The sequence below is a fragment of the Myotis daubentonii genome, chromosome 14, assembly GCF_963259705.1.
Source record: "Myotis daubentonii chromosome 14, mMyoDau2.1, whole genome shotgun sequence".
NCBI lineage: Eukaryota > Metazoa > Chordata > Mammalia > Chiroptera > Vespertilionidae > Myotis > Myotis daubentonii.
Genome location: NC_081853.1, coordinates 35791692 through 35812716, shown reverse-complemented (window position 1 = coordinate 35812716; position 21025 = coordinate 35791692). Strand labels below are relative to the sequence as shown.

The following is a 21025-nucleotide window of genomic DNA, read 5'->3' as shown; positions in this document are numbered from 1 at the left end:
TTCCTTGAGATGCTATGTTATTTTAGATCTTTTTTAATGTAGGTGTTTATCATTATAAACTTCCTTCTTAATACAACTGCTTTTGGTATATGCTATAAATTTTGGTATATTATTTTCTTTATTTGCCTCAAGGTATTTTCTAACTTCCCTTTTGATTTCTTCTTTGATCCATTGGTTGTTCAAGAGTGTGTTGTTTAATTTCTACATATTTACTAATATTCTAGTAATTACTCTGCTATGGATTACTGTTTCATTCCATTGTGGCCAGAGAAGATATTTGCTATGATTTCAATCTTAAATTTGTTAAAATTTATCTTGGGACCTAAGATGCCATCTATCTTGCAGAATGTTCTATGTATTCTTGAGAAGAAAGTACATTCTGCTGCTGTTAGGTAGAATGTCTGTTAGGTCCATTTGATCTATAGTGTTGTACAAGCTTACTGTTTCGTTGTTGATTTTCTGTCTGGCTATTCTATTCATTATTGAAAGTGGGATATTGAAGTCAGCTGCTATCATTATATTACTATTTCTCCCTTCAGTTCTGTCACTGTTTGCTTTGTATGTTTATGTGCTCTGATGTTGGGTGCATTTATATAATTTTTATATTTTCCTGATAAATTGACCCTTTCAACATTTATATAATGTCTGTCTGTTTGGTTTTTTGTTTATTTATTTATTTATTGTCTCTTGTGACTGTTTTAAAGTCTGTTTTGTCTGATATAAGTTTAGCCATCCCTCCTTTCTTTTCATAACTGTTTTCATGGAATATCTTTTTACATTGCTTTACTTTCAGCTTGTGTATGTCCTTAAATCTAAACTGACTTTCTTATAGACAGCATATGTTGAATCTTGTGTCTTTTAACCCATTCAGCCACTCTGACTTTTGACTGCTTAGTTTAATCCATTTATATTTCAAGTAATTGTTGATAGGGAAGAAATTACTATTGTCATTTTGTTTTGGTTTTGTTCCTGTATTGTACTGTGTGTGTGTGCTCCTTTTTTCATGTCTTGCTACCTTTCTTTCTCTTTCATTGACTTTTTTGTATTGGTAAATTTTTATTCCTTTTCTTTTGTTCTATTAGCATTTTGTTTATGGCAATCACAGGGCTTATATAAAATATCTTATAAATATTCTATTTTAAGCTGATAAATTCGATCTCATACAAAAATTGTACACTTTCACTTCTAACCCCCTACACTTCATTATTGATGTCACAATTTACATTTTCTTATATTGTATATCCATTAACATATTTTTAGAGTTAAAAGATATTTAGCCCTAATTGGGTAGCTTATTTAGTTGGAAAGTAATCCTATGTACACCAAAAGGTTGCAGGTTCCACCCTAGTCTGGGTAGGTACAGGAGGCAGCCAATTGTCTCTCTCTCTCTCTCTCTCTCTCTCTCTCTCTCTCTCTCTCTCAAAAATCAATAAACATGTCTTTGGTGAGGATAAAAAAAAATTATTTATGCACCGCCGTTACAGTATGACAGTACTTTTTATTTGTCTGTATTTTTATCTTTACCAGCAAGTTTTATACTTTCATATGTTTTCATGTTGATATTTAGCATCCTTTCATTCCAACCTGAAGAAATGACTTTAGCATTTCTTGTTAAGCAGATCTAGTGATGAACTCAGCTCTGGTTGTCTGGGCAAGTTACTATCCTTCATTTTTGAAGGACAGTTTTGCAACGTATATATATATTACACTTGGTTGACAGCTTTTGTCTTTCAGCACTTTGAATATATCATCCCACTGGCTTCTGACCTGCAAAGTTTCCGCTGAGCTATCTCCTGCAGTTTTATGGGGGTTCCTTTCACATGACAAGTCCCTTTTCTCTTTTCTGCTTCAAAATTCTCTCCATGTCTTTTTGACTTTGACAATTTGATTTTAATGTTGTCTTGGTGTGGATTTCTTTGAGTTTATGTTTTTAGGTGTCTCTTGGGCTTCATGGATCTGAATGTCCATTTCATTCCCTAAATTTGGGAAGTTTTGGGCCATTATTTCTTTGAATAAGCTTTCTGGACCTTCTCTTTATCTTATACTGCAACTCCACATTGGGATGTGCCTGCAACCAAGGTACATGCCCTTGACCGGAATCGAACCCGGACCCTTGAGTCCGCAGGCCGACACTCCATCCACTGAGCCAAACCAGTCAGGGCAGATTTTTGACCGTTTTGAACAAACCCTAACCTCATGTTGTTCAAGCATCAACTGTATTTGATTACATAAAATATTGTTAAAATTAATGTTTACATTTTAAAAATGTGTTTTACCATTTTAAAATGTATTTGCTAGAAAATTTTAAATTACACATGTGGCTCACTTATTACTTCTAGTAGAGGCCCGATGCACAAAATTCGTGCAAGGGCCTTGGCCCCGGCCTCCGCCTGCCACAGCCAGGGGCCTCTACTGCCTCTGCCTTAGCCCCTGCCTGCTGCAGCTTTGTCCAGAAGGAAGGACGTCTAGTCTAATTAGCATATTATGCTTTTATTATTATAGATTAGATGGCACTTGCCTACACTTTGGGTAGCTAAACTATTCTTGTATTATAAATAGGTTTAGTGTTTCATTTTTCTCTGAAATATAATCATCCAGGGTAAGTTTTGATATTTTCTAGCTAGTAGACCTTCAGTTTCTTTGAGAAAGCACCCTTCTAATAAGTTGGAGGAGGAAAAGATAGCAACATGGAAGTTTATGGATAGCTTTATATAAGCCACAGGTTTTTTTTAGAGGATGGACTATTAGAAGGTATCTTTATATGCCAACTAGAGGCCCGGTGCATGGATTTGTGCACCGGTGGGGTCCCTCAGTCTGGCCTGTGGGGATCAGGCCAAAACTGGCTCTCCAACACCCCCCGAGGGGTTTCGGATTGCGAGAGGGCACAGGCCAAGCCAAGGGACCCCACTGGTGCATGATCCGGGCTGGGGAGGGGCCACAGGAGGGCTCCAGGGCATGTTCAGCCCGTCTCGCCCAGTTCCAATTGGCTGGATCCCACCAGCAAGCTAACCTACCAGTTGGAGCATCTGCCCTCTGGTGGTCAGTGCACGTCATAGCAACTGGTCTAACGTTCGGACACTTAGCATATTAGCCTTTTATTATATAGGATAACAGTAAACTCATGGTGCACTCTTACCAATGACTGAATAAGTAACAGGTATAGTCCAATTGATCCTTGAACAACACGGGTTTGAACTGTGTGGGTCAACTTCTATGTGGGTTGTTTTTTCTTCAATAAATACCGTGTGCCCTTAGTATCTATGGGTTTCACATTCATAGATCCATCCAACTGTAGTTTGAAAATAGTAATTTTGCATTCCCAGCCGCGTAGTGAAAATACTGTTCACAGAGGTTCCCTTTTCTTCATATGCTTGCCAACACTTATCTCATCTTTTTTATACTAGCCATCCTGACAGGTAGGTAAAATCTCATTGTGGTTTGGCTTTGCATTTCCCTAATGCTTACTGATGTTGAGTACCTTTTCATGTACACATTAGCCTTTTGTATGTCTTCTTTTGAAAAGTGTCTTATTTAGGTCCTTGTCCATTTTTGAAATCAGGTTATAATTGACCCTTGAACAATGTGGGGGTTAGCCCCAGCAGTCTGAATTACATAGATAGATAACTTTTGACTCTACCAAGATTTGATTGTAGTCGTCCCTCAATTATCCATGGTGGATTGGATCCAGGGCACCCCTTCTCCCCCAGTTACCAAAATCCTCAGATGCTCCAGTCTCTTACATAAAATGGCATAGTACAATGTGTACGGTTAGCCCTTTGCATCTGTGGATTTCCAGTCTCAGATCAAAAGGCCTGTTTAAGCCCTAGTCGGTTTGGCTCAGTGGATAGAGCGTCAGCCTGTGGACTGAAGGGTCCTAGGTTTGATTCCGGTCAAGGGCACATGCCTGGTATGAGGGCTCGATCCTCTGTGTGGGGCGTGCAGGAGGCAGCCGATCAATGATTCTCATCATTGATGTTTCTCCCTCTCCCTCTCCCTTCCTCTCTGAAAATCAATAAAAATATATTTGCGGGGGGTGGGGGGCAGAGAGTCCTGTTTAAGATCTCTGGTTAATTGAATCTGAATGTGAACACCTCTACAAGCATATCATGCTTGCTAGGATATGGAAGGCCAATTGTATACTTACTGAAAAAAACTGCATATATGTGGCCCTGTGCAGTTCAAGCCCATGTTGTTCAAGGGTCAACTGTGTTTTATTTTGTGTTGTTTTTTTTTTGATGGGTTTTGTTGTTACTTTTGTTTTGCTATTGAATTGTATGAATTCCTTATATATTTTAGTTATTAGTCCATGATCAGTTTTATGGACTGTAAATATCCCATTTCATGGTTATCCTTTTATTTTTCTGATGGTTTTCTTTGCAGTGCAGACTTTTTAGTTTGATGTAGTCCTGCTTGTTTATATTTGCTTTTGTTGTCTGTGATTTTGGTTTCACTCAAAAAATCACTAGGTTGTAATAAGGCCTTTGAAGGTGAAGGTCATATGTGACATTTTGTGATCTCTTGGCATGGTAGTTATACTAGAGTGGAAATATTAATATTAAATATATGTTTAGTCAGTTGCTATTGTAATTTTGTTGAACATTTTAAAAATAAGGTATTCTTACCAAAGATTTTTACGTTATTTCAATGTACTGGAGTTTGAGGAGGATTGAACCATATCTCACTATTCTTTGGGAACTTTTTACACCCACCTGGAATTAGGCAACTTTGAGATTGTTAACACTTTGTTTTCAATCATGAGGGTAGATGCTAAGATACAGACTTTGGATTAAGATTTGAAACCGATTTAGAGCTTGAAGAGACTTTCGACATGATATAATAAATCATATTCTTCAATTTATAATTTGGAAACTGAAGAAGGCCCAAATTGCCTAAACTCTAGTAAGCACTAGTTCAGTGATGGTGAACCTATGACACGTGTGTCAGAGGTGACACGCGAACTCATTTTTTTGGTTGATTTTTCTTTGTTAAATGGTATTTAAATATATAAAATAAATATCAAAAATATAAGTCTTTGTTTTACTATGGTTGCAAATATCAAAAAATTTCTATATGTGGCACGGCACCAGAGTTAAGTTAGGGTTTTTCAAAATGCTGACACGCTGAGCTCAAAAGGTTCGCCATCACTACACTAGTTGCTTAAGTCAAAAGCTAGGAGTTGTTTGTGAACACTCCTCCTTCATTCCTACATCCAGTCCAAAGCAAAGCACGATGACATTCTTGCTTAAAAATCATTAATGACTTATTGATCAATTAAAAATACAAATTTTATAGCTTGGCTTACAAGGCCTGGTGTAATCTGAGTTTACCTATTTCTCCAGCTACATTTGCCATTGTCCCTCATGATGGTTTGCTCTAGTCATGTGGACATTCCTCTAGTTCCTTCCCTTCCAATTCTTTTTTTTTCTACAGTTTATCACAGTTTGCAGTTATATAATATTTATTTGTGTGTAAGCTCCATTAGAAAAAGGATTGACATTTTAATTTCCTCAGCCTAGCAGAAATCCTGGCACGTAGTAGATGATGAATAAATATAGATAAATGGATGAGTCATTGACTGACAAGATGTTACTGAGTTTCTATTTCCCGGATACAAATTGGATAATAGTACCCACCAGAGTTGATAGAGAATATTTGTGATAAATGTTTGTTTCCTTTTCCTTCTGCTGATTTTCCTTTGCTTACTCAGGATAATGTAGTGAATTGTTCTTTGAGCTGTTTTCTGACCAGTTATTGTTTCTGTTACAATTTGTTGCAGCTAGTGTTTGTAATTCATTTTATTTGTTGAAAACTTAAGCAGCTATTCTGTACTAGAGTGTGGAGGGTGGAAGAACAGGACTGGAAAGATATATAGCCCCTGATTAATGACTAAAGGAAAAGTAAGGACTACCGCTTAGAGTTAGGTTCAGCTCCAAGTACAAGAGACAGAAAATTACAATGATTAAACAAGGCAGAACTATTTCTCTCTAAAAGTTGGGAAGTAGGCTGTCCAGGGCTTCATGGCAGTTCTGTCTCACAGTCCTCAGGAACTTAGAGCCTCTCCAGCCTATTATTTGAGGAATTAGGGTGGATATGCCATTTGTCCTTTTAAGTTTTCTGGAAGCTGCACAACACCTCTACTTACAATACTGGTCAGAATTTTGTCATATGGCTCTCAGCTGCAAGGAGGCTGAGAAGTGTAGTGTTCTTTGTGAGGCTCTGTACTTAAAAACTGGATGTTTTAGTAGAGTGGAAGATGGGAAGAATGGGTGCTGAATATAGGTCTTTGCAAAGAACACATCAGATTAATAACATGTAATACTAATAATATGTTAACAATATGCAATATATAATATTAATGATGGAAGGTTTAACCATTGTAACATAACAGTTGAGTCAAACCACATGATCTTAGGTAATGTTGGTTGTCAGCCATTTTGGAAATATGATTGGGTAAATGTTTTTAAATGACGTAGGTTATAAATTCATTACATGAAGAAAATTAAATTGGACCTTTTAAAAGGATTTTGAATTCATCATTTTTTAAATACACAGCTGACCCTTGAACGACATGGAGTTGGGATGCTGACCTTCCCTCTCTCCTGAACAGTTGAAAATCTACGTATAATTTTTGACTCTTATTAGTAGCTTAACTACTAATAGACTACTATTGACCAGAGGCCTTACTGGTAATATAAACAGTCAGTTACATATTTTTATGGTTTATATACTGTATTCTTACAATAAACTAAGCTAGAGAAAACATTAAGAAAAGCATAAGGCAGAGATAATACATTTACAATATTTATTGGGCGGGAAAAAACCCACATGTAAAATGGACCTGTGCCATTCAAACCTGTGTTGTTCAAGGGTCAACTGTGTGACATTTTTGCGGTGGCTGTACTAATCATATGGAAATCTGACCAGCATCATAGAAAGCAACAATTTCTTAATTTTCCTCCTCCTTCTACCCTGTTTTCTTTTAAATCTGTCCATAAGTCTTTTTCTAAAGTACACAGATGAAGTATAGTTCAAGGTGATAGTTTAGGCCCTGGCCAGTGTGTCTCAATTGATTGAGCGTTGTCCCATGCACTGAGAGGTTGCTTGTTTGATTCCCGATCAAGGTTCATGCCCAGGTTGTGGGCTCCATCCCCAGTAGGGGGCAGACAGGAGGAAGCTGATTAATGTTTGTCTCTCTTCCTCTTCCTTCCTCTGTCTCTAAAAAAACCAATAAATACTTTTTTTTTTTAAAAGATGATTGCTTAGGATTCATGAATTATGAGAAATGTTTCTGAAACATGGCTTGAACTCACTTCCTTACTATCCTTCACCACAATACATGTAAACTAGCTTGGCCCATTGTAGTCACTTAATCCTAAAGTAAAGTATTTTATTCTGTGATAATCAACATGGGTTCGCAGATTTGTAAGAGATAAATTGAGCTTTGGATGGACTGTCTGTGCAAAAAGGAAAAAATCACGTGTGTCAAAAAAATTAGGAACCTAAAATTATCTTTTAGGATGTTAAATTTTATCAGTAAAATGAAGGTTAAATGCATTTTACTATTCCTTGATTTGGTGAAAAGTAGGAGTAAGCTTTTGATAGGATACATTTTAGCATAAAGTACAGGAGGTTAATGAAGTAATCAGGGTTGAAATTGTTGGTTTACTAAACACAGTATATATAATTTGGTCTAAAAAGTAAGGGCCTCAAGAAATAAACCACAGTCCCTTACCATTGTTCAGCTGAAAACAACAACAAGAAAACACACAAACAGTAACACAATGTTGAACTTAAGTTTGCACAGACTTTGTCAATATGTTACAAGTACTTTCTCCATATATAATTTCTTAAATACTTATTTATTACCTGTCTCCTTTTTTGACCATTTAGTCCCTGGATGACGCTCCATCCACTGAGCCAAACCAGCTCGGGCTACAATATTTCTTCTCAATAAAAAGCTCTGGAAAATATAGGCTCTGGAAATTTAGGTAGTTTGCCCAAAGACACATAAATAATGGAATCAGAATTTGTTCTCAAGGTAGGCTGACTCCTGAGCCCTTAGTTTTAGTTGTCATTTTATATCATTCTATACTATATAATAAAAGCCCAGCGACTAAACAGCGGAACAACCAGTTGACTAGTCGCTATGATGCATGCTGACCACCAGGGGGCAGACGCTCAATGCAGGGGCTGCCCCCTGGTGATCAGTGTGCTCCCACAGTGGGAGTGCCACTTGGCTGACTGGGATGAAGGGTGCACAGCAGCTCAGAGGGCGGGTCCACAGCTGCTTGGCTGACCAGGATGAGCCCCGTACCAGTGCATGAATCCTGTGCACCAGGCCTCTAGTTGTTTTATATCCTGTTAATTTCTACACTTAAGTTGGCTTGCCTACACCTTACTGCCTCCTGTGTTTTCTGATTAAAGTGTCTGTGTGGCCCTAGCTGGTTTGGTTCAGTGGATAAAGGGTCAGCCTGCGGACTGAAGGGTCCCAGGTTCGATTCTGGTCAAGGGCATATGCCTGGTTGTGGGCTTGATCCCCAATAGGGGACGTGCAGGAGGCAGCCAGTCAATAATTCTATCTCATCATTGATGTTTCTATCACTCTCTCCCTCTCCCTTCCTCTCTGAATCAAAAAAATGTATTTTTTAAAAAGTCATTAACTTTTTTTAAAAAAATAGAGTGTGTGTGTGTGTGTGTTTGTGTGTGTGTGTGTGAATCCCCCCATTGTGTTTTATAATTTCGCCATTCTCAGTCTTGTGATATAGTAGAATTTGTTTCAGTGAAATTATTTACAGTCGAAAGAAAGTGGAAGGAAACAGTATGTTTATAACACAGTCCCTGCCTTCAAGGACCTTGTTTTCTGCTTAGGAAAGACCTAAGTATGGAAATTAACTTAGAACAAGAAACAAGATAGACCTGCTTAAGTCTCATTAGGTGAATTTATTTATACATTGATACTTTAGAATAAGTTAAAATTTCCCATAAAAAATATTTGTGGGTTTTTTTGGGGGGGGGTGTGGGGAAGAAAAAAAACAGAAGATAGAATATTAGGGTATTGTTACTATAGTGGTTTTATTTTCAGGTACTTCACAAATATCAAGATGATATTTTTTATTTGGTTATCTGGAGGTAGTTAACATCATTTTTTGTATGTCAAAATATTTGCATGTCTTTAATTTGACCTTAAACCATTGTATATATTTTAAAATACAATTATGTAAATTGTTAGCATATTTTAGTATCTTGGCATAGCTCTGTCTGGGTTATAGGTTTTTTTCATAAGTTGATATTTAGTGGTTTTTGTTCTTAAATTCTTGCATACTTATCTGTAGCATGCTAGGGTGTTTTTTTGTTTGCTTGTTTGTTTGTTTTCTCCACGTTTTGGTAAATAAACTGGCTTAAATTAATGTGGCAAGACTAGCCCTGAAATACCCATTTAAAAATAACTTGTTTGGGAATATTATCACAACAAATAGTATATTCCTTTGTTATCCAAACCTTTCACAATCATTATAGGTTGCAAAGATCTTGAGAGAGAGAGAGAGAATGTGTGTATGTGTGTACACATACACTCAGTGGAAGCAGACTAGGTTGGAAAGAGCATGTGTTTGAAATTAGGCACAACTTTACTAATTTGTATGACTTTGGATAAAACATTTAATTTCTGAGTCTGTTTTTTCCTGTATAATATGAGAATGTAGCAAGGTTAATGTGCTGACAAAGTACAGCACCCTAGCACATTATAAATGTTCAGAATAACTATTACGTTTATTAATAAAAATGCTAGTTGATAGGAGAAAAAAGAAAGACTGAAAGGGAAGTATGGTATTGCGTTTATAATTTTTCTGTTGAGAAATAACCCCATTGGTTGAGTAAACAGAAATGGGGGAAGAAAGCCAACTATAAATTGATAGTTTTTGAGACTTATTTGTATCTTTGGGAATATTAATTTTATAGGGGCGGGAGATTTTTTGCTTTTTAACATAGATAATTCTGTACCAGGGACTTTAAACAATAATTTTATGTTTTTAACAGATTTTAAGACTTTATTCCATTTCCAGATGGGAAGATAGAATTATTCCATTTCTTCGGTGAAAATTCATCTGATCCATAGAATTTTAGAATTAGGATTTCTAACTTAAGAAATTTTTTTTTCTTTAAAAATATGACTTGATTAAATTCCACAATATAAAAATTGTTAGTAAACGTTAAATTTCTTTTGTTTCAACTTCTTTGCATTTTTGAAAATAACATACATCTGGTAGATTTTAAATGGTCTTGGTAAAAAATAAGAATAAAACCTTAGGTTCATGGTTTTTATATGTTCATAAAATATTTCTCCTTCATTTCTAATTCTCTTACTTAGGTTCACTGAAGACACTCTTAATGCAGCTGTCATTATGGGGTTAAACATTTGCTTTATTGTAACACACGAAAACAGTTAAGCTGTCTGAAATTGTTTACTTGCTAAAACCAGTGTTAGTCAGCAGAGGCAGTACACCAGATTTCCTTGTGGCTTTTAGTGGAAAATGTTAAAAGCGCACTCATTTTTCAGTTACAGAATTTTTCAGTTTGATCTGGATTAGTCACAGAACTGGCATGAACCTTCTAATTGTGAAGGCAGTCCAAGTGCACTGTTTTTTCTACTGCTAGAGGAAGTTACATCTCGAGCAGTAGCTCAGATCTCTGGTAAGTGTAACATGTGAGCATTACTAGGCATTTCATTCTGCGGTGCTGCAGTCTTTGCTGTTGAGACTGTTGCTCAGTTGGAATGCTTCTGTGGGGCCAATCCTGAAGTTCTATAGATATTGTTTAAGGACCTACTCGTTTGGAGGTGTCAGTGGCGTTTTGCAAGATCATCCAAGTACCGGGGAAGCATCTGAAATCTATCTACTGAAAAGGGTAACTGTAACGGTTTTCACAGTGGAAGGAAACTGTACTGGCACCGAGGCAGATGATTGAATAAAGTAGTTGGCTCAAAGAAGATGCACAGTCTGCTGTTTTTTCCTCTGAATGAAGACTATTTAGTGGAAGCTGTATTCATGTGGAGATCAAAGGAAACACTGGAATGATAAACTACTGGGGGTTTTTTCTCTCTCTCTTTTTTAAATGAAAAGCCTGAAGCAGTAATTTGAGCTCAAATGTCTTCTGATTCCTTCTCGGCCTGCCTGTTCTATTAGGATTCCCGCTAGCACCATTTCTGCCTGGTGCCTGTGCCCTTTTGCTGGAGCAGCCACAGACAACTGCCTGATGAAGAAAGAATGAACGCTCTGCCTTGCTTACGCTATCGATGGGAATAAAGCTATCTGTGTTTCCTCTATTATATGGAATATCTGGATTAATCAAGCTGTATTCTAGTACCAAGAGTCCTATTGTCTCTTGTGATCTGACTCATCGCATGTAAATGTACTGCAGCTTTGCTATTAATGCAGAGTGTTGTGTTTTTTTCTTTCCCAAACAGAAAAAAATTGTCAACCTCTGAGCTGCATTTAAAAAATTTGTGCTGAGCCCTAGATATTTTTTCTTTTCTTTTTCTGGATAGTGTCTGCATTAAGCCAGTGAAGCTGAAGAAATGAAGACAAATTAGAAGTGGAAACAGAATAATGAGAGTTTAATTTTAATTTTCAATTATAAGCAAGCCAGCTACTGGTAACTATATGACCTTGCAGGCAAGAGTGGGTATAGCTGTAATTATCTCTGTCACAGCAGTTGTTTCTCATTTCATTCTGCATTGCGTGGTGGTGTCACCCAAAACAATGATCTTTTTATGCAAGTAAATATCTATGAGACAGAGCAATATGACTATTTTGGTAGAGGAAAAATATTTTTAAATGAGCTTGTACTCATTTTTAGTTAATTGACATGTTGATGTGAAATTTCTTTTAAGTATTGCAATCACCCAACAGAAAATAACTGAATCTTGTTGGTTTTAGGAAGTTATAAGTTATGTAGTCATAATTTTAAACTTCAGTTTTTCCGGTAGTACTTATTAACTTTTAAAAAACCAGCTGCGCTGTTCAGAGAATGATTCTAAGTGTCATACAGAAGAGGAGGAAAAACTACTTGTGCTCTTCCAACTGTGACTTTTATCACATAGCTGGAAATCTAGTGTTTTAAAAGAGCGAATGAGTCGAGTGTGTATTGTTGTTTTGGAGGAGGTAGAAGATGAATCTCCTGCATTCATTTCTAAATTGCCACAGGAAAATAAATCCCTACATGTTCCATCTTCTGGAAATGTATTGGTAAGATATGAGTTTATATGTTTACTATATTCTACTGAACTAGTAGAATAAATTTTGTTTTTTAAGAATAAAGTTAGTTTCTACTAGTTTCATTAAAAACCCAAATAAAAGCAATGTAAATGTATAAGTATGCAATATTGTATATAAAATGCACACATCTCTGATTTTTACTTTTTCAGATGTTTAGATAACATTTTAGATTTTATTTGCTATCTCTTAATCTCTTTAAAAGACTTTAAAAAATAATTGAGAATAGTAGTTGTGGCAACCACGTTTCTGTTTTCATTTTGTGGTTTTAAAACTGATGTAATAAGAATGAAGAGCTTTATATTTTAGGAAAGGTTGAGTACAGCCAGCAACACCGAGGCATGGTCTTTTCTGTAATGAATTTTATGTATTTACATGCAAGACTTTTTATAGGAAAAGACTCAGACTTTATTCTTAACCTTATTTTTAATGTTGTTGTCAATTGGCTTCTTATTTGACTGGTATAATATGATATCTTATCAGAGTGGCCATGTCGTTGATTGAGAAATTGTTATATTTAGACATGCACGTGTTTGCCTCTTTATCAGGTATACAATTATTTTTGGTCTCCGAATAGTAGTGATTTTCATCAATTGGCAGCTTTTCTTTCTTTAGATTTATATCTTTATACATGTCATTGCTGACCCATGCAAGTACTTTGATGCCACAAACAGAACTTTTCAAAGAGGCCTTCTTTGCTGAGCCTCAAACTTGTCAAACTACTTGTTTGACAAGTTGAGTCCGAAAAGTAGAGGTTGAGATTTCACCCTTGTATTTGGCAGTAACTTTCTTTTTCTCATATATATAAATAAAAGGCTTGCATTTGTTATCATATCACTTGGTTTTGGTAATTTTGAGTTGATTTTTTAAAATTAGGTCTTCCCACCCACCCCCACAAGGAGGAATCATGTATTTTCATGTGATTTGACTTCATGAAACTTTTGGTTAATATAAAAAAACCAAGTGATTATTGTTGCTATAGGGAAGAAAATTTTTAGATTGCAAAGTTACATGGAGCCCTGGCCGGGTAGCTCAGTTGATGGGAGCTTTGTCCCATGCACCAAAAGGCTTTGGGTTCGAGCCCTAGTCGGGGTTCGTATGGGAAGCAACCAATCTATGTTTCTCTTTCACATTGATGTTTCTCCCTGTCTGCCTGTCTCTGTCTCCTTCCCTCCCTCCCTCCCTCCCTCCCTCCCTCCCTCCCTGTTCCTTTCCTTCTCTCCCCTTCCCCCTCCCCGCTTCCTCTCTCTAAAAAAAAATCAATAAAAACATATCCTCGGGTGCCTATTAAAAAATAATTTTAAAAGTTATGTGGAAATATCTTTAGAATCATCCATGTGCTGTGATTAATGTTGTTATTACTCTCTTATATTATAGCCATCACTGGTGCAAGCTATATTTAATGGAGATCCTGATGAAGTTCGAGCACTAATATTTAAGAAAGAAGATGTTAACTTTCAGGTAAAACAATTTATTCACTGATACATGCCTTTTAGCCTACTTTTAAAACCTTTTTCCTGGAGTTATGATTTTTGTTAAAAAGACATAACAATTCTGTAACAGTTGTTTTAAATGAGATTAAGAAGCATCTTGGGGCAGAAAAGGAAGGGACTGGGCATGTATTCAGAGTAATGACTAAAATACAAGAGAATTAGGAGCCTGTGAAGAGCCTTTGTTCCCCTGGCTTTTTACTTTGAAATTTTTCACAGAAAAGTTGAAAAAATACTCTGACTTTATTTTGCCACCTTTGCTTTATCCAGTTTACACAGATTATATATGTATTTTTACATGTACATATATTTTTTTCTTCTACTGAATCCCATTTGAAAGTAAGTTGTAGACATCTTGACACTTCACTGTTCATTTCTTATATGTATTTCAAATGAGGGTTCTTTTTTGTGAACTCGAAATAAAGACATTTTTATTAAGTTTATAATACATCTAACTAGATTATAAGATGAGATTTTTCTGTAAATAATTCTGGTAAACCATACACAAAGACTCATCTGTTTGAGTCTCTCAGTAAAATAAAGATACATTGTTTGAAAAGTCTCCAAATTTAAAGATATAGTGGATTTTACATTCAGGACTGGTATAAGGGAGAGTTTTAGAAAAAAACAGGTATGTGAATAAATTTCCTCTCTGTGTATGTTTTCCAATAGCCAGTAGTTTCTTTAATTTACTAAACAGAGGCTGAAAATAGATAATCTATATATATAAAAGCCTAAGCAACTGTTATGACTGGACGACCAGCCAGTAGCTATGAAGTACACTGACCACCAGGGGGCAGACGCTCAATGCAGGAGCTGCCCCCTGGTGATCAGTGCATTCCCACAGGCAGCCAACCTCTCGTGATCGCTCCCCCTGGCCAGCCAATCTCCCATGGCCTCCCACCCCCACCCCGCCCCCCCAGCTGGCTGGTCCCAATCGGCCCAGATTGGGACTGGGGGCAAGATGGCCCTGATCGGCCCTGTTCAGCCCTGATCGCTGGCCAGGCTGAAGGATCCCACCTGTGCAGGAATTTGTGCACCGGGCCTCTAGTTTACTGTAATATCAAATTCATTAGTCCTCTGAATTACAGAGGGTGGGGGAGGGAAGATCATGATTCATAGAGTCACTATAGCAACACTAAAACTGATGACCTGGAAAGGATTGGTAATTCTAAGAAAACCCTGAAAGCTCATCTTGAACTCTCATCTTTCTTTCATTCTTTCATGCAACATTACTGTGACCACTTAATGTTAAGTAGATGTAAAAAGTTTTTATCTGATATTTTAAAGGTGGATTATTTGAATAGATTTGAATATTTAGCTAAATTGGTTTATCTAACATTGGGTATTGATCAAAATGCTATCATTATATTTTCTAAAAGATTATTCCTAATCCATAAAAGAAAATTATGTTTTTCTCTCAAAGTTTTTATTTTTTTACTTAAAAATTTTTTAATTTTTTGAAAAATTGTTGACCGTATTACAGATGTCTCCCATTTCCCACCTCCACCCAGCCCTCGTCCACACCTTCTCTCCGGCCATCACTACACTGTTGTCTGTGTCTGTGGGATGTATATATGTGTGTGTGTGTGTGTGTGTGTATACACACACACACACACACACACACATATATTTTTTTTGCGAATCCTTTCACCTTCTTTCATCCAACATTTTCCCCTTAAACCTTCTTAAGTGAAGCTTTTTAAGTTTATATTTATTGAAAACATGCACCTAATTCAGGATTTTTTTAATTTTAATTTTTTAGTTTAAATGAAGTTCCTAGTCACTTTACCTTATGGAGATATCCTGGAGAGTCTACTTTTCTTAAGATAGAAAATAATGACCTATGAAAAGGAGGAAACAGCTTTCTGTTCTGTTTAACTCTAGGTTTTTGGTTTTTTTGTGGTGGTTTGTTGTTTTAAGTACTAGCAAATCATATCTTGGTGCGAAAGTTTGGACTATAATTCTGCTTACCATGATGGTTAATTCGTCGATCATTACAAGTCTCATTATAGTCAACACTGCTTTTCTACTATATTAATTAAATTATCCTAAATTTTAAAATTTTTATTCAGAATCATTTTTGAGCATCAGTTGATTCTGATGTGATGTCCTTGGAAGCTATTACATATTTACTAGAAGCCCGATGCATGAAATTCGTATAAGGGCCTTGGCGCCAGCCACCACCATGGTTGGAGGCCTCTGACACCTCTGCCTTGCCCCCCCCCCCCCCCCCCACTGTGGCTTTGTCTGGAAGGAAGGAAGGACATCCAGAAGGACGTCCAATCTAATTAGCATATTACTCTTTTATTGTTATAGATAGCTAGTGTGTTACTCCTGTGTCCCCTAAGGATTTTTAGCCTCTACTTATAGATTCCTGTCTTTACTTATTTTCAGCCGTCATTTCTTAACATCTCCTAGCTTGTTCCCTTGCTCTGAAACTTGGGTCAGAACTGGAAGCTAAGTTAGTTCTGTACTTCAAATCAGTAAGCCGTTCTTGAGGATGACTCCTCTATTGCTTTCAGTGATTCATGGGTTTTTGACGAACTTTTTTATGGTTGCTTTTAGGCCTTTTCTCTTGTGACTCAGTAATTGAGAGTATTGTCATAATTGTAGGATTTGTTAAATTTTCGGCCATTCTTCTAATTCAAGATAATACTTTTTTTTCTCTTTCTGCCCTCTGTGATAAGGAATCACATGGGGTTTTAAGAGATATGTGTGTAATAAAACTTATACTGTTTTGTCATATAATATCCACTGACTCTTAATGGGTAATAAATATTTTTAAGGTTTATATCAGTGTGACAATGGTGTTTTTCTAAAATAAGTTTAAATATGTATTTGAGAATAATGTCTGACTTTTTGAAACTTACGTTTTTCAAACATTTTTTAGGATGGATTAAGAGTTTCAAATTGTTTTTATTCTGTTAAATAAACATTGTTATTATTTTAGATTAGTTTCTTCAGTCATATCCTGAAGTTATTAAATATGGTGAGCCACTAAATACCATTTTTCTTAATAACATACCTAACTGATTTTTAAAGTCTAATTTAAAATATTATGTCTTTATAATATTTGGTCTGAGAAGGAAGTTTTTATAGAAGCTAGGTAAGATGATTTTACTAGGAATACTGGAATTTTATATTTGTGGTTTTAGGCCACAAATAATTGACTACCTGGCTACATACAGGTCTTTTGATCAATAATAATGTGATCCAGAGCAAGGTGATTTGGGGGTTGGTTAAAATAGTAATGTCAGAGCTCTGGGTGAGATTGTCTATGAGACTCTCAACTCTCTTCTCATGTTAAAGAGATGAATGTTGCATCCTGTACTCATGACAACAGTAATGAGACCAAAGAAAGTGGAAAGGGGACTCTCCCTATACATTTTCTTTCTTTAATCAAGCCAAAACATCTTTTTCAGAATCCCCACAACACTTCCCCCAAGGTTCCATTAGTTACAAGCCCACTCTGAACCATTCCACCAGCAAAGGTAGACGGGGATTAGCTTTTTGCTTAGATCAGTCATTGTTTGTTGCCTGGTTCATCTGCTGAGGTGAGAACAGGGGCTTATCATCACTGATTATATTCCATATCTGGAGAAAAACAGCATTTCATAGGAAGGAATAAAGGGAAATAGTTGTTTGGATAGGGAACCTAATAGAAAACTTTTAATGATTTTCAATTTGGAAAGCTACTTGGATGTGGAATAAGCACTGTAAACCAAAATGGTGAAACAGTCAAAAAAAATTTAAAGGCAGAATGGTATATATAGTGTAAAGAATAATTGAAATAAAACTTTAAAGACTTGTATCTTCCTAGTCTTATTAGCTGTATTACTTGAGTAAATCCATTTAATTTCTTTAAGACTCACTTTTCCTTTGTTGTAAAATGTGTGTGATTACATTAATGGCCTTCTGGATGTTAATAATAATAATAAAATGCCTTTCCCTAGGATCTATTAGAAATTAATGCCATGTTGTGGAGCCCAAATAATTTAAGCTGAGATATTAATAACACATTTCAGATTAAAAGTCTGACTTTATGAGAAAATTATTTTCTACAAGGAGAAATTTTTTTCTCTATCCAGAGTGTTATAAATTGGTGTTAATTGTAGAATTTTATTTCAGTGACAGTTACATGCCTAAACCTTTTTATGTTACATGATTTAATTCACAAGAGAATCTTGTAAAGTTGGTAGGTTAACATTTTCATTCCACCAATAGGTGATAAAACTGAAACTCAGAAAAGTTAAATGTCTTTAGGATCAGTAAGGATAGCAGAACAGGAATTTGAACCCATGTCAGACTTGACAGTAACTGGGGAAATAAAGTAAATTGGAGAGAGGAATATTTTTCCTTTTGCCAGATAGTGTCATAAAGCAATAATGGTTCAAAAATGAATTTTTTCCTAAAAGTTATGTTCATGTTCTATGGAATTCTACCTTGTAATACAAATGTGATTCTAATTTTCATAATGCCAGACTTTAGCATTGCAAATGACTGAATTCACAAACTTCCCTTAGTGCGTTATTTTTTAGCTGGGTAAAAATGACATTCAAAGTAGTATCAAACTGGGGTTAATTATAATCCAGCCCACACGATTTTCTGTGTTTAAAACAGAGAAGGGCTTAGATTATAAGTGACCCTTTTTAAACTCAAAGACAGTTGATTTAAGAGCTAGTCAGTAGACCCTGCCTGTATTATCTGACAATATTTTTGAAAATGCTACCTTTAAATGTACAATGTCATTCAAAATATTTTGGGATTGGTTTTGCCAAAGTAGACTTCTAAATTATTAACATCTAAACTTTCAAAAATAACTTACTGGGATTATTGAAGTTGATTTTACTTTTTCATATGAAGTGCTTGGCAAATATAAACATACATGTATACATGTATGTATATGTACATCACACAGGCAGATACTATGTTTTATTGTAGCAATATTGTTGGTAGTTAACACAAAGTAGTAAACCATGAATTTACACAGGTTGCCTGAATTTCACCCACCTCCATCCTTCCCATTGTAGTCTTTTCTGGAAATTAGCTAGAAGTGCTCTAATTGTTAAGAAATCTTTCTGTGGCCATATGTCACTTCTGCTGACTGTGAGTACACCAAGCTGTCAGTGTTCCTAAATTCTTAAAACCTCTTCACTCACAGTAACCTGAGCTTATGTGCACTGTGTCCTGAAACTGTATGTGGATACAGTCTTCTGAGCTACCCACAGAAATTGGTATTGGAGACCACAACCCTCCAACCCCATCTCAAGTGTACCCACCCTGCTTTTGGCTGGCTTCCATGTAACATGGAATAGAAAGGGCGCATAAAGAAGAGAGAACCACCTCAGCTTCTTCCCAGGAGAGAATTTCCTTATAGTTGCTCCATGTCTAGAAACAGCACCTCTCTTCTATTCTTGCCAGTGCTTCTAGATTTCAGCCTCACATTTAAAAAATTTTCTTCACCCATATTCAGGTGTCCCCTACGATCTATAAATGAGTATATGTTCTGTCATTGTGACTAATGGCTATTGTGGTGATCCTGAAATAAAGAAGGTGTTATGTTATAAAACCAACTAGTTTTTTTAAAAATTATATTTATTGGGGCAACATTGGTTAATAGCATAAAAATTCAGGTGTACAACTTTATAACACACCATCTGTATAGTCTATTTTGTGCTCCTACCTGAAGTCTAGTCTCCTTTGGTCACCTCGTATTTTACCCACTTTTGTCTTGTCCTCCCCCACCCCACCTCCCTTTCCCTTGTAGTAACCACCATTCTGTTTGTACCTGAATTTGAAACCAGCTTTTTAAAAAATATATATTTTTTTATTGATTTCAGAGAGGAAGGGGGGGGGGGAGAGAGAAACATCAGTGTGAGACACATCAATCAGTTGCCTCCTGCTTGTGCCCCAACCAGGGCCAGGGGTCGAGCCTACAACCAAGGTACATACCCTTGACCACCGGGATCGAACCTAGAACCCTTCAGTCCACTGGCCAACACACTATCCACTAAGCCAAACAGGCTAGGGAGAAATTGGCTGTTTTTGCAGCTAGAAACTGATGGTGATTTATTTTTGCATTCCACTCATATAGTTTCTTATTTATTAGCACATATGTGTTATGCATCTTTTTTCATCCCCAATATGTTTTGGGAACCCATCCAGATTAGTACATAGAGAGCTTCCTCATTCTTCTTTATAGCCAAACTAGAGGCCCGGTGCACAAAATTTGTGCACGGGGCAGGGGGTGTTCCTCAGCCCAGCCTGTACCCTCTCCAATTTGGGATCCCTCTCACAATCCAGGACTGCTGGCTCCCAACCGCTCGCTTGCCTGCCTGCCTGATTGCCCCTAACTGCTTCTGCCTGCCAGTCTCATCACCCCCTAACAACTCCCCTGCAGCCTGATCAATGCCTAACTGCTCCCCTGCCAGCCCGATTGCCTCTAACTGCTCTCCCCTGCTGGCCCAGTCACCCCTAACTGCCCTCCCTTCCCAGCGTGGTCCCCCCCAACTGCCCTCCCCTGCAGGCCTGGTCCCCCCCCCAACTGCCCTCCCCTGCAGACCTGGTTGCCCCCAACTGCCCTGCCCTGCTGGCCTGATCACTCACAACTGCCCTCCTCTGCTGGCCATCTTATGTCCACATGGGGGCGGCCATCTTGTGTGTTGGGATGATGGTCAGTTTGCATATTACCTCTTTATTAGATAAGGTAGTTTTAGATTATGTGTTAATAGCATAATTTATGCCCTAACCGTTTTGTCTCAGTGGATAGAGAGTCGGCCTGCAGACTGAAGGGTCCCAGGTTAGATTCTGGTCAAGGGCATGTACCTTGGTTGTGGGCACATCCCCAGTAGGGGGTGTGCAGGAGGCAGCTGATCGATGTTTCTCTCTCATTGATGTTTCTAACTCTCTATCCCTCTCACTTCCTCTCTGTAAAAAAAATCAATAAAATATATATATATTTTTAAAAAACATAATTTATTTAACCAAGTCCCCTCTTTGATCTGGTTAAATAAACTAGTTTTGCTAATTGGTAATAATAAGTGGGATCTTTTCACCAAGCAAATAAAAATTCTGCTTCAGTGGATAAGCAGAAATTTCAGAATGTTTGTATTTATTATGGTTAAATATATCGTTAACTTCCCAAATAAACTAAATGTCCTCTACATTTTTGTTTGAAGCAACTTTATTGGACATGTATGTAACAATTAGTGTTCAGTGAACAATGGTATTTTTCATAGAAATCAAATATCTTGCCCTGACTGA

The 21025-nt window shown here is 36.8% G+C and overlaps 1 protein-coding gene across 9 annotated transcripts in view; it reads left to right on the top strand.

Annotated features, from left to right (window-relative positions):
• ANKRD28 (ankyrin repeat domain 28) overlaps positions 1-21025 on the top strand; it is a 148880-nt gene that overhangs the window by 49076 nt on the left and 78779 nt on the right. For 4 of the 9 annotated variants that reach the window (XM_059664003.1, XM_059664001.1, XM_059664002.1 and 1 more), the window contains one exon: positions 13647-13730. In XM_059664003.1, coding sequence (XP_059519986.1) covers positions 13717-13730 — 14 coding nt within the window. In that variant the 5' untranslated portion in view covers positions 13647-13716. Of the gene's footprint in view, positions 1-10387; positions 12243-13646; positions 13731-21025 lie in introns of those variants that run through there. The other 5 variants (XM_059664011.1, XR_009448557.1, XM_059664006.1 and 2 more) reach the window with 5 other exon arrangements.